The 15,000-nt window shown below is 36.9% G+C and overlaps 1 protein-coding gene across 5 annotated transcripts in view; it reads left to right on the top strand.

Annotated features, from left to right (window-relative positions):
* LOC115209859 (potassium channel subfamily T member 1) overlaps nucleotides 1-15,000 on the top strand; it is a 203,159-nt gene that overhangs the window by 142,412 nt on the left and 45,747 nt on the right. For 3 of the 5 annotated variants that reach the window (XR_004998398.1, XM_029778432.2, XM_029778431.2), the window contains exons 16-18: nucleotides 138-325; nucleotides 3,598-3,660; nucleotides 11,492-11,702. Coding sequence is in view for 4 of the 5 variants with exons in the window: in XM_029778432.2 (XP_029634292.1) it covers nucleotides 138-325; nucleotides 3,598-3,660; nucleotides 11,492-11,702 (462 nt within the window). In the remaining variant the exon portion in view is untranslated. The remainder of the gene's footprint in view (nucleotides 1-137; nucleotides 326-3,597; nucleotides 3,661-11,491; nucleotides 11,703-15,000) is intronic. The other 2 variants (XM_036501531.1, XM_029778433.2) reach the window with 2 other exon arrangements.

Genomic DNA, 15,000 nt, shown 5'->3' with positions numbered 1-15,000 from the left:
TTTTTTTATGTGCCATGGACACAGGTGCCAGACGAGGCTGGCGAACGGCCACGCTCGGATGGTGTTTTTTACGTGCGTAGCTAGTAGTGGTATTCTATTAATTCTGACACAATTATTGTTATTAAATTTTATTTCAGATTTGGTGTATGTTTGCTTGCAGTCGAAGATACTTTAAAACCAAACAATCAAATACAACTGAATCCTGGATCAAGTTATACACTGAAAAAATCTGATATCTGTTATTACTTAAGCATAACACAAGAAGAATATGCGCAGATTAAACATGATTTTAATGAACAGCAATCTTTAAATGGAGAGAGACGCTGTAAGTTATTCTTGTTATTTTTTTAATCTTTTTTTTCTTTTTACTTGTTTCAGTCATTTGACTGTGGCCATGCTGGAGCACCGCCTTTAATCGAGCAACTCGACCCCGGGACTTATTCTTTTTGTAAGCCCAGTACTTATTCTATCGGTCTCTTTTGCCGAACCGCTAAGTAACGGGGACATAAACACACCAGCATCGGTTGTCAAGCAATGCTAGGGGGACAAACACAGACACACAAACATATACACACACATACACATACATACATATACATATATATACGACAGGCTTCTTTCAGTTTCCGTCTACCAAATCCACTCACAAGGCATTGGTTGGCCTGAGGCCATAGTAGAAGACACTTGCCCAAGATGCCACGCAGTGGGACTGAACCCGGAACCATGTGGTTGGTAAGCAAGCTACTTACCACACAGCCACTCCTGTTATTGAATAAAAGTCTTTTACTTTTAGCATAAAACTTCACACATGTAAGCTGTATAGGAAATTTCTCATCCTCTATGTTCCATCTCTGCTAATCTCTATTATGTTGTTGCTTTTGAAGAGTGCTAACCATTTTCTTTCTATTCACTTCTCTCATCTGGATGCTTGTAATAAAAGTTTTCCAGTCTTTTGACTTAAAGTGTCTCTTCTTATTTGTATAAGTTCATCTGTTGATCCACTTCTCTCTGAATACCTTTATCCATCAACAGTTGTTCACTTAGCTCCTGCATTAACTCTTTAGTGTTCAGATAATTCTGTCAAATGTGATATTTGTTTATTTAAAATGGTTTGAATTAATCATGCATTATCTTTTAGTTTAGAGATTTCAGTGATGTGATTTTTTAGATTTAGAACGACATGGTAGGGCTGAGGTGAGTGGCGAGATCTGGACAGTTTCAATATAAAACAGGTTAAATATTTTAGCCAGATATGGCCGGTTTGAATGTTAAAGGGTTAAAAATATCTATCCCATTCTTAGTGACACACTGTTCCTCTACTCTTATACTCTTATCACACTTCAACCACTGACACACAAACCACGTCATTTGGTATTGTTATTGTTGTGGTTGTTGCTATTTGTAATGAAGAAGAAGAATGGCTTCATCTCGAATTGACTTGAGATTTAAAGCTTCTGGGAGAAGTTTGCCATTTTTTTCTGACATTGCAGATGCTAGAAAGTAATTGTGAAGAGGAAGGAATTGGAAACTGCACTTATATAGGTTTTGAGAGTTTAGACAGCATGGCAGACAGAAGGCAAGCTATGGAAAGGTGGGGTATACAGTTAACTAGTTCAAAGGAGTAGAATTCATGGTAGTAGTTGTGTAGACACAGAGAGAGGGATAACAGTAAGTTTGTCAAATAGTGATTAAACTGTATTAATGGGTATATATATATATATATATATATTATATATATATATATATATATATAATAATAATAATAATAATAATAATATTAGGGAATGAATCCAAACTTACAGGGGAAAATGAGATTTAGGATTAAATCCAATTTTATAGTATAAATATATTATATTATATTATATCAAATTAGAGATAAAACCACTATTAGGCAAATCAAACAGTGAAAAACATAAGCCAATACATATCTGTTGTTCTCTCATCATTGTCAGGCTACATGTTGTGTTAATCTCAGAAGCATCTGATGCAGGTGGTTCTGTTAGAACTCTTCATTTCCTTGGAAGACCTTATTGAGGGTGAAGATGAAAGGAAGAGAATAAAATATGCCAAAGTAATGAGTGGCAAGCAATGTGTGATGCCAGTGAAATAGGATAAAGGGGGTTTGCAGGTCAGTCCTTCTGCAGAGATTACAACCTGCTGGACATCACAGGGGCTAGTTGGTTGAGGAGACTGAGGAGGTTGTCTTAAAGTAGTTGTGGATCAGGAGTTATGAGCTCTGGAAGGAGTAGTGTTAACGAGCTCAAGCTGAGATTTCATTAACTCTGTTTGGATTGCCTAGGTGAGAGTGTCTGATTGTTAAAAGGCTCAAAATACTTAATGATCCCAGATAACATCACTAATGATGTGTCCAGGTGCATCACAGGATGATGCATGGAAAAGCTTCAACACTGCTTTTTCTTTCTCCAATCCACATATTACAATATGCACCCAATTCTTTATTTTAAAAGAATACATGCTAGTGATGTTGTGCCTCCAACCAGTTATTAACTCCTGTATTAGAAGCTTTTTCCAGCTTTGTCACTCATAATATGCATCAATAGAGATCTCTTTAACTCTAAATCCATTCTATCTAGTGTAATCCTGGTTTATATCGTTTTATATATATATATATCACTGTGATCACCATGACCGACCAGGCTATCAGATGTTGTTACACAATGCGCTTCACATTGTTTTAGCCTTCAAATGACGCCACCCCGCTGGTTAAGTGAGCAGGCCAACAGAAGAAAGAGTGGGAGAAAGTTACAGCGAAAGAGTACTGCAGGGATCGCCACCACCCCTGCCAGAGCCTCGTGGAGCTTTAGGTGTTTTTCGCTCAGTAAACAATCACAACGCCTGGTCTGGGAATCAAAACCGCGATCCTACAACCGCGAGTCCACTGCCCTAACCACTGGGCCATTGCGCCTCCACATACATATATATATATTTTCTATTTTGCTCCTCTGCATATGACATTGCTATTTAGCCTCATCAAAACCTCTTGCTAAATATACATAACCTCTAAGAATAATACAAAGCCTCTGCTCTTGTGGACAAAGCACCCATGAACCACCTTTACAATAAAACATTCCGTGTATTTCCTCTTCTTGTCACTCCAGTTGTGTCTCATCACTTAACATCATACTAATTCCTTTGCCTAATATTTTCTACTCAGAACTATACTTTTATGAAATTCATTTCCAGCATTTTATTTCCAACATTTTATTTCCAAACATCAACCGACAGAAGTTCTATCAATTATGCCCACTCCTCCTATGAAAGCCTGCAACAGTTTGGAGCACTACACCTTTTGAGTTTGGCTTTGGACAAAAAAAATGTTTTTTTATGCTATCTTACAAGCTATGAACATGAGACTAAATATTACTTCTTATTTTTTTCAGAAAAATTGTCTACATATCTGCATTTTTTACTTCCAATATTTATATTGCTGTATACAAGAAAATCACAATATTACGTTCCTTGAATTTCATTATATATTAGACTTTTCCCAAGACTGACAATAAAGTGTCTATCCACTTGTTCAAAGAAATAATTTGCAGTTGCCATTTATTAGGATTATTTTCTTGTTCTTCACAGTTATTGAAAAAAAATTGGCAGGTATTGACATACCTATGACAAATTTGCCGAGAGGTAATAATGGTAAAGCAATTTACAAACCTATTTCATCCAGAAGAAAACTACTAATTATCTAAACCAACCAACAGTTGTTTTTGTCCACAAAGTTATTAATATGAAACAGCCTCATTGTTGTTATTGTCATCATAGCCATCACCATTATCATTGTTGTTGTTCTCTCTTCTAATTGCTCTGAGATTATGTATCCCTAATCTGGGGTCACTGATTACTAGTTTATTTGAACTCAGAACATAACGGCAGAATTTGAACTCAGAATTTGAACTCAGAACATAACGGCAGATGAAATACCACTAAGCATTTCACCTGGCGTGCTAACATTTCTGCCAGCTCGCTGCCTTAATGTGAAAGAAAGTTGTGGTGAAAGAGTCAGCAGAAGTTCGCTATTACCTTCTGGCAGAACTACGTGGAGCTTAGGTGTTTCGCTCATAAACATACACATTGCCCGGTCTGAGATTCGAACCCGCGATCTCTCAACTGCTAGTCTGCTGCTCTAACCACTAGTTTATGTTCACTTCCTGTCTTTCCCCAATCTACAGACATCTATATTCAGTGCACCTATCTTACTATCATGCAATATTACAGTTTATTTCATACAATATACCTTTCACTTGGAAAAAGAATTCTCCTTTTGTCTGTAGATGTAATAGCTCCCTGAACTTTTTACACCATATTCTAGATCTGGCTACTATGCTTTTAGAACTCTTTCCTCCTCTGGTAATTAGATCACTGAAGTAGTAGAAGTTATCTACTACTTCTATAGAGCCTTTAGAGCATTGCAACAAATTTATTTTACTGGTGTTCTGAGAGCTAACTACACCAGCTTATCTACCATATGCAAAGTCCTTATTCACTGTCAGCCTGCCATTGATTCCGGTACACATTTTGTGCACTCATTAATCATATTAGGTACATCTTAAGAAATTTCTACATACTTTTTTGCATACTAAGTATGGCCATTTCCTTGTCAGAATAATAGTCTCATTTTCCTGCTTGTTTACTAACATCTTAGTATTCACTATAGCTACTATGAGGCCTTTTGATTCCTGTCTGATGTTTTTTCTAAATTTACCAGAGTTTCTGCTATAAGGCCTGGGTCATCAGCATATAGGAGGCTTCATGGGACACCAGTCTGCTATGACTTGGAGGACTATGATAAATATGAGGTAGCTGAGAACAGAGCCTTGGTGGACACCTATTTGTATTCTAAATTCTTTACCAAACTCATTGGTAATACACTTCATTGACTGTATTCTCTTTTACTCTTTTACTCTTTTACTTGTTTCAGTCATTTGACTGCAGCCATGCTGGAACACCGCCTTTAGTCGAGCAACTCAACCCCGGGACTTATTCTTTGTAAGCCCAGTACTTATTCTATTGGTTTCTTTTGCCGAACTGCTAAGTGACGGGGACATAAACACACCAGCATCGGTTGTCTAGCAATGCTAGAGGGACAAACACAGACACACAAACACACACGCACACACACATATATATATATATATACATATATACGATGGGCTTCTTTCAGTTTCCGTCTACCAAATCCACTCACAAGGCATTGGTCGGCCCGAGGCTATAGTAGAAGACACTTGCCCAAGGTGCCACGCAGTGGGACTGAACCCGGAACCATGTGGTTGGTAAGCCAGCTACTTACCACACAGCCACTCCTGTGCCTATCCTGTACATAGATTGCATATTTCATCATTTCTGAGTTCTCTTAATGATCATCAAGACCATGCATCCTGATACTCTGTCGCAGGCTTTTTTCCTGATCAACAAATGCCATGTAGAGAGGTTTACTTGCAGCTAAAAACTTCTCTTGCAGCTGTCTCACTATGAAGAGAGCATCAATGTTAAATTGACCTGGGGTAAATCTGGACTGTATCTCATCTAAGATGATACTTGTCTTCATCAACTGTGCTCTAAGAGTCTTTATGTTACTTTCATAGTTTGGTCTCTCTGCTTGATATTTCAGTAGTTACTTTCTTCTGACATGACACTACCCTGTAACTTGGTTGACTATGTGGATAACTAGTTTAAGCCCTATTTCGTTTTTGGATTTGGTTTGCAAGATTCTTTATGAGTTCGTGTGTTGAAGCATATTCTGTTGTGCCTGGGGAGAGTCATTCTCTTTTAGTGCCTTATTTAACACACTCACCATTAAAAAAAAAGAAAGAAAGAAGTGGAAATTTTATCAGTGAGTGTGTTAAATAATAAGGCACTGAAAGAGAATGACTCTCCCCAGACACAATAGTTTAAGCCCTATTTCACCAGTAATTTTCAGAATTTTAGGGACTCTACCAGATGGATTAGCTACTTTTCCTGCCTTCCTATACTTAATGGTCATTTTGACTATATAATTGCCTGGTTCTTCTGCTGGGGACACTTTGAATAGATTCCTCTTCTTGCTATGCATTTTCCACAATAATCCTTCATAGTAACATCTTCAGGCCTCTTTCTTCCTACCATCAATTAGGGAAAGAGACCCACTGTCATTCCAGCACACTTTCTTCCCCATAATATTTTGCCTTACAATCCAGAGCACTTCATACATCTGATTCTCTCAGTGTATGGCAAGATTGGCAAGTTACCTACTTCCTTCTTTCCTCCATGTCCTCAACAGCAGATTCATTCATCGTAAGCCCACATTGAAAAAAGGACACTAATAGTGACAATAATGAAGATGATGATGATGATGATGGTGATGATGCTAGTGGTAATGATGATCATCATCATAATGACAATGATAAATAGGATTTTGTGTATATAAATGTATCAATGTTTAATTTAAATTTTGACATTTCACACTTTATATTTAACCTTCATTAAAGTAACATTAATGAAAAATACCGTATTAATACACAATTAATAAATAATAAATAATACACAATCAATAAATAATACTTATAGTTCACTAAAATGAAATATACTACAATGTACTGAAGTGATCCAATTCCATGCTGACATATTGCTAATGTTTAAAAAATTATCCGTTAAAATTTGTAAGTTAGCTTCTTTATAAATTATTAACATAAATTCCTCATCCCCAATTTATTAAACTATAGATACCCAAAGAGTAACATTTATAAATCATATGTAATTCATAATACTTAATTATAATCTTGAATTAGTACTGAAAAATGTTAGATATTCAATAAAAAGCTAGGTCACTTAGTAAAGCCTATACTGAAACATTACTCTCTCTCTCTCTCTTTTACTTGTTTCAGTCTTTTGACTGCGGCCATGCTGGAGCACCGCCTTTAGTCGAGCAACTCGACCACGGGACTTATTCTTTGTAAGCCCAGTACTTATTCTATCGGTCTCTTTTTTGCCGAACCGATAAGTGACGGGGACGTAAACACACCAGCATCGGTTGTCAAGCAATGCTAGGGGGACAAACACACATACATATATATATATATACAACAGGCTTCTTTCAGTTTCTGTCTACCAAATCCACTCACAAGGCTTTGGTCGGCCCGAGGCTATAGCAGAAGACACTTGCCCAAGATGCCACACAGTGGGACTGAACCCCGAACCATGTGGCTGGTTAGCAAGCTACTTACCACACAGCCACTCCTGCGCCTTTTAATGTAGAAATGGTTGAAAATGTTGATTGTATTTTTTATGAAAAGAAACTTTTTTAAATGGTGACACTATATTCATAATTGTCCTGTTATATTTCCTTTTACTATAGGCACAAGGCCTGAAATTTTGGGGGAGGGGGTCTTGTCATTTGCATTGAACCTGCCTGGACTCAACTAATATTCATTTTATTAACCTCAAAAGATGAAAGGCAAATTGACAGTGGCAAAATTTGGACTCAAAATATAAAACTGGAAGAAATGTGTCTTAGCATTTTGTCTGGTGCAGTAATGATTCCGTCAGGTTGCTGCCTTTGAGTCATGTTGTCTAAATAAGTGTGCTCGTGTTGAAAAAAACATGCTGTAAATTCAAATAAATACATTTTCTTAAATACAGGATCTATAAAAATAATATAACTTGACTGGCTTCCATGCCGGTGGCACATAAAAAGCACCAATCTGGTGGCACGTAAAAAGCACCAATCTGGTGGCATGTAAAAAGCACCAATCCGGTGGCACATAAAAAGCACCAATCCGGTGGCACATAAAAAGCACCAATCTGGTGGCACGTAAAAAGCACCAATCCGGTGGCACGTAAAAAGTACTAATCCGGTGGCACATAAAAAGTACCAATCCAGTGGCACGTAAAAAGCACCAATCCGGTGGCACATAAAAAGCACCAATCCGGTGGCACTTAAAAAGCACCAATCCGGTGGCACATAAAAAGCACCAATCCGGTGGCACCTAAAAATCACCAATCCGGTGGCACATAAAAAGCACCAATCCAGTGGCACGTAAAACGCACCAATCCGGTGGCACGTAAAAAGTACCAATCCGGTGGCACATAAAAAGCACCAATCCGGTGGCACATAAAAAGCACCAATCCAATTGTGGCCATTGCCAGCCTCGCCTGGCACCTATGCCGGTGGCACGTAAAAAGCACCCACTATACTCACAGAGTGGCTGGCGTTAGGAAGGGCATGCAGCCATAGAAACACTGCCAGATCAGACTGGGCTTGGTGCAGCCTTCTGGCTTCCCAGATCCCCGGTCGAACCGTCCAACCCATGCTAGCATGGAAAGCGGACGTTAAACGATGATGATGATGATGATGATGATATTTTCTCAAAACTTTGTAAAAGAAAATTTGGCAAACTTGAAGTTGAAATATTTGATAGTAGCATTCTTAAAGCTCATTTTTTAAAAATTTAAATTGTTTTCACTCTAAATGTTCGAGAGATCATCTGTTTCTCATATAGCTATTTCACCATGTTCATTTTTGATGATTTTCAAAATTTGATTTACAATGAGTGTCCTAAATATATTTTACTGAAAATCCATTTCAAAAATTTGTTTTAACATAGAGTCATTGTGAAGAACTATTAAGACTAGGATTATTGCCATATATACAGACGTAGAGATAGATGGACATACATACATGCATACACACACACACACACACAACAGACACATACATATATGCACACACACTCACACACATTCATTCATATATCCATTACCAACTCAACCACATATTTACAAAAACCAAGAACTCTCTTAACTCAAAAAGTCTTGTCACTTTGTTAGCAACCAGTTTAAACTCTCTCAAGAAGAACTTGAATAAAATTCAAAGGAAAATTGTGTATGCATGCATATATACATGCATATGTACATACATACATACATACATACATACATACATACATACATATACACACACTTACATACTAGCATACATACATACATAACATACATACATACATACATACATGCATACATGCATACATACATACATACATACATACATACCAAAAAAGTACCAATCCGGTGGCACATAAAAAGCACCAATCTGGTGGCACATAAAAAGCATCAATCCGGTGGCACATAAAAAGCACCAATCCGATCGTGGCCATTGCCAGCCTCACCTGGCACCTATGCCGGTGGCACGTAAAAAGCACCCACTACACTCACAGAATTTTTCTGTTGTCGTCAATTATTTTAATGATTTGGGGTAATAACTGATTTGAAGTTTCAGGCCTGTTTTGATAGAATCTTATGTTTCTGACATACCTACAATAAATCTTTCTAACAGATGTAAAGGAGAACATTAAATAAAGGGATACAGGTCAATTAAGATCTTTGAGTTTACAAATGATTCCACACAGCAAATCTTTAATATAGATAATCACTAATTTCCTCTTGTTCCAGTAGAATGTTTATAGTTCCATTTGCATTACTTCCTCAATTACTAATTTTCATCGACTCTCTCTCTTTTACTTGTTTCAGTCATTTGACTGCGGCCATGCTGCAGCACCGCCTTTAGTCGAGCAAATTGACCCCAGGACTTATTCTTTGTAAGCCTAGTACTTATTCTATCGGTCTCTTTTGCCGAACCGCTAAGTTGCGGGGACTTAAACACATCAGCATCTGTTGATAAGCAATGCTAGGGGGACAAACACAGACACACAAACATACACACACACATATATATATACATATATACGACGGGCTTCTTTCAGTTTCCGTCTACCAAATCCACTCACAAGGCTTTGGTCGGCCCAAAGTTATAGTAGAAGACACTTGCCCAGCATCTGTTGACATATATATATATACACATATATATATACACACATATTTATACACACACATATATATATGTGTATATATATACACACACACATATATATATATATACACACACATATATATACACACATATATATCTACACACACATATACAACGGGCTTCTTTCAGTTTCCGTCTACTAAATCCACTCACAAGGCTTTGGTCGGCCCGAGGTTATAGTAGAAGAAATTTGCCCAAGGTGCCACGCAGTGGGACTGAACCCGGAACCATGTGGTTGGTAAGCAAGCTACTTACCACACGACCACTCCTGCGCCTATATCTTTGTCAAACCTCAGTTAAACTTGACAAACTTGCTATAACATTGCCTTGAGACAAGAATTAAAAAAGGGCAAATATTCTGTCATGTACTAAATAAACTTGCTTTCATCATATTTAAGTTTGATAAAAACACAAGTAATGGTGCCTTCATTTTTTAAAATTTCATTATTAGCCCTGTCGTGTAACAAAAATATAGAAATTTGAATTCATATACTTCATTTCTGGTACGTAAGCTCAGTTAACTATAACCAGGTTTTCTCCAATAGAAACGAAACCCCCAGAGCTTCATCTGTAAGAATACAGACATTATAAGATGTGAACTGCCTCAATCAATAAACTGTTAACATTCTCATTGGCTAATCATTAGAATCCTGCTTAAATTACTTTGAGTAATGATTTAAAATTAAAGTCAACATATTCTCACTTACCACAGCTTATGATTGTTCTTTGAAAGGTGTCTGCACTCTAATAAATGTAGATAGTTTAATTGATATATACTTTATCTGTTTGTCTGTCTGTCTGTCTGTCTATCTGTGTTTTCGTGTGTGTGTGTTATTTATCCAACATCATATTAAAATAAGTTTATTTATTTTTATTTTTCTCCAACCTGTTTAAAATATCAATTCCTAATTTGAATATTAAAGTTATTTTTAAAAGTATTAATTGAACTTTCTACTCATTGCTAATTAAAACAGAATCTAATATAAATAGATTTGGTTGTTATTAAAAAAATTTAGGTGAAATTTATTACCAACTTTTCTTTAACAATTTCAGAAAATCTTACCAGAAAATTAAATCTTTATGCTTGATTTCTATTTCATTTATAATTTTGAGTTTCATATATATTGTCAAATTGTATGTTCCTGATTGTAGCATATAGCCAATCAGAAAATTACCACTTGAATAAAGGGGCTATGTGCTTCTGTTCAGCATGTCTAAAGCATTATCAGTATTGCCAAATGCAATAATAGATGTGAAACCAATGGTAACTTTCTAACTGGTTAGAAGTACAACTGCTTAAATTCTGTTTTAGACAGTGCTTCTCTGATGTAAGGACAACTGACAGATTATATATATATATATATATATATTTATAAATTTACTTTCTTCACTGTACATTTGTATTGAGTATTCTTTTTTGATTCATGTAAATTCTGTTACATTACACACACCTGAGCAGATGCATATATATATTTTTTTTTTTTCTATTCCTGAGCGTTATACTAATACATATGTTTGTTTTGTACACCACCTGTCTTCGTCTTTTGTTTTTTTCGTAAACTCTCCCTATATATATATATTATTGCAAGTACTTTGTATTTAATGAATTAAATATATCACATATAGATGAATTTGCAAATGAGCTACAAAACCTGAGTGAGGATGATGACACTGATGAAGAAATTGAGAGTCTCCCTGCAGTTACTATCAGCAATTCTTTTATGAATAACCCAAGTCAAGTTATAAAAGAAGAAAATGAAAATGAAGAACCAGAATCACCATCACCAAAAGAACATGGAGTCATTAGAAAATATTCCTCCGACTCTGGAGATGATAAGTAAGTTATTTTTAGTTGTTGTTTTTATTGACAAATATTTTTTGAAATAGTAAACTGATATAGGCGCAGGAGTGGCTGTGTGGTAAGTAGCTTGCTAACCAACCACATGGTTCCAGGTTCAGTCCCACTGCGTGGCATTTTGGGCAAGTGTCTTCTGCTATAGCCCCGGCCCGACCAATGTCTTGTGAGTGGATTTGGTAGACGGAAACTGAAAGAAGCCTGTCGTATATATGTATATATGTATATATATATATATGTGTGTGTGTGTGTGTTTGTGTGTCTGTGTTTGTCCCCCTAGTATTGCTTGACAACCGATGCTGGTGTGTTTACGTCCCCGTCACTTAGCAGTTCGGCAAAAGAGACTGATAAAATAAGTACTGGGCTTACAAAGAATAAGTCCCGGGGTCGATTTGCTCAATTAGAGGCGGTGCTCCAGCATGGCCACAGTCAAATGACTGAAACAAGTAAAAGAGTAAAAGAGTGATATATGCAATGAGACAAAGAGGATAATTATTCACTTGTACACTGATGAGAGCTGTTACCTTGGAAATTTTGCTACAAAAAAGCTAAAACATTAGAAAGTATTGAAGTATTAGAATCATAATCACTTTCTTCACTCTTCTTATTCTTTCTCGATATCATCAATTTCATCTTTGCTTTCTTTGGCTTGTATGGGATGGTTTAGTTTTTAGAAGTGTCTATTATTGTATTCAAAAAGGAGCAGAATTAGGCTGAAAGGATAAATGAACTCAATTGGACAGATAATCTTTTATGACTTTTGCAGAGTTGTTCGTTGATGTTTCACTACTACATTGTTAATAGAAATACAGTAGTCCCCCGGTATTCATAGGAGTTACGTTCCTAGAGCACCTGTGAATAATGAGAAACCATGAATATTGGACATGGTCCATAAAAAATGCCTATAATTTCAAAATATAATGTAAAATATTGGGTTGTCCAGAAAGTTTGTGTCGATTTTTAAAGGAAAGAAAAAGGTCAATAAATACTTGCCATTACATTTTCAAATTGACCAAATATGAACCATTTTGTTGCACAATGTGTCTCCATCTTTCCTTTAACTTGAAAACACCCTCTTCCCAGAATGGAGGTGGTTTCATGGCAAAGAATTCATCAAGGTATCTTTTTACATCAACCATGGAGAGAGTTCTGAGTGTAAAGTGCCTTGAAGCCAAAGATCATGCCTTGAACCATTGGCTGGATGAGGGAGGTGGTGTTAGCAGAGAGGAACTTGATTTGGAGTCCCTTGTGATTCAAATTCAATGAATGACTACCAGTATTATCCAGAACAAGCAACACCTTGAATTCCATGCATGTGTCTTGCAGGTATTCCTTGGCTTGAGGGACGAAGCATTGGTGGAACCAATTCAAAGATAGACTTTAGGTAATCCAGGCCTTGGGGTTGTGCATCCAGTGGACAGGCAGCAGGTTTTTATTCTTATTTTTGAAGGCCCTCAGGTTTGTGGACTTGTAGATAAGTCCTGGTTTCATCATGAAACCAGCAGCATTGCCACACATAATTAGCATCACCCTGTTCTTCTGTGCCTTAAATCCTGGGGCTCTGGCTTCGTTCTTCATGGTGTATATTCTGGAAGGCATCTTCTTCCAGAACAAGCCAGTCTCATCCATATTGAAAACCTGTTCTGGCTTGTATCTCTTGTCCTTGATGATCTGCCTGAAGGCCTCGAAGTACTTCTCAGCAGCTTCTTTGTCAGCTGGTGCTGTCACCCCATGCTGGGAAACACACTTTATTTTAAATCGATTCTGGAAACAGTCAAACCATCCTTTGCTAGCTTGAAAGTCTTCAGGTTCTGGTGCTGTCAATGGTCTTGCTTGCGGTTCTTTGGTGCCTTCTGCTCCGTCTCCTCTGTCAAACTGCTGGTATAATTTCTGCACTTTCTCATGGATGATGTTATCACACAAACAGATGTTATTCTTCTTGCAGTCACTGATCCACAATGCCAAGGTAGATTCCATCGTCTGGATCCCATATAGCAATATATATATATATATATATATATATATATATATACACACACACACACTTTAACAACAATGAGAGGTTGTTGTTGAGAGACGAATACAGCGAGAGAATGGGAGAGAGAGAGAGAGAGAGAGAGAGAGAGTCTGTGTGTGTGTGTACGTGTGTGTGAAATATACATAGATGTCACTATACTAATTAGAAAGGTGTGACTGAAAGCAAGAATAAGAGATGCAAGATACAGTGTACTTGTATCTAAACTAATCAAGTGACGTGATGCAAGGCTATTCTAATAGGGGGCAAAGGGACGTCTGATAAGCCGGCAAATATGGTATATTGTTATTAATAATTAAGCCTTAAAAAGTGTGAAGGAAGTCATAAGAAATCGCAGATGATATTTACTATTCGGCAAATATGCGGTGCTTTCTGTAAAAGATTATTTGTTCCGCGAATGCCGAATCACGAATAAGCAGGGATACACTGTAAATGCCATAAGGGTAGTTGACATATATTATTGAGCTTGGAGTTTAAACAGGATTAGTGATGAAAAGTAGAAACACAAATACGGACATAGCTTGGGCTTGTAAAGTTATTGTTGACAAATTTGAAAGAGTAAAACAGAAAAGTCAGTGAAAACAATGAATGGATGAAAAAGTTGTCAGCAAAGGTAGGTTTATTAATTTGCAGATACACTAATATGAAGAATGTCTAGGATTGAAGTTAATGTGGTTCCTCAGATATGAAAGTTAGGAAGTCTTGTATTTTATCCTAAAACATGTCTCCTGAAAAAGTTTATTGGGTGCAATTTTAGCAATAAGAGTGATTGCAGACAGTGAGTTTTGTATGTTTTAATTAGTTCATTTAATCAGCTGAGGAAAGACAGCAATCATAACTTTTCAGGTTCTCTCAGAATTATTAAGATTGGTACAAAGAAATAGTGATGTGTTACAAGAGGAGACCTACACTTCAGTACAAGTATAACAGAGAGAATACTGAAATATGTTTCTTTATTACCCACCAGGGGCTAAACATAGAGGGGACAAACAAGGACAGACAAAAGAGTTAAGTCAATTATATCGACCCCAGTGCGTAACTGGTACTTAATTTATCGACCCCGAAAGGATGAAAGGCAAAGTCGACCTCAGCAGAATTTGAACTCAGAACATAACGGCAGACGAAATACGGCTACGCATTTCGCCCGGCGTGCTAACGTTCAGTCGGTAGAGCATCAGACTTTTAAGACTCTTTCTAAGAGAGGATACTGAAATAGACAGTGTTAATACTTGGGATGCCTTCTCC

This window comes from Octopus sinensis, linkage group LG3 (genome assembly GCF_006345805.1).
Source record: "Octopus sinensis linkage group LG3, ASM634580v1, whole genome shotgun sequence".
In the NCBI taxonomy this organism is placed as follows: Eukaryota; Metazoa; Mollusca; class Cephalopoda; order Octopoda; family Octopodidae; genus Octopus; species Octopus sinensis.
This window is presented reverse-complemented; position numbering and strand designations above follow the sequence as displayed.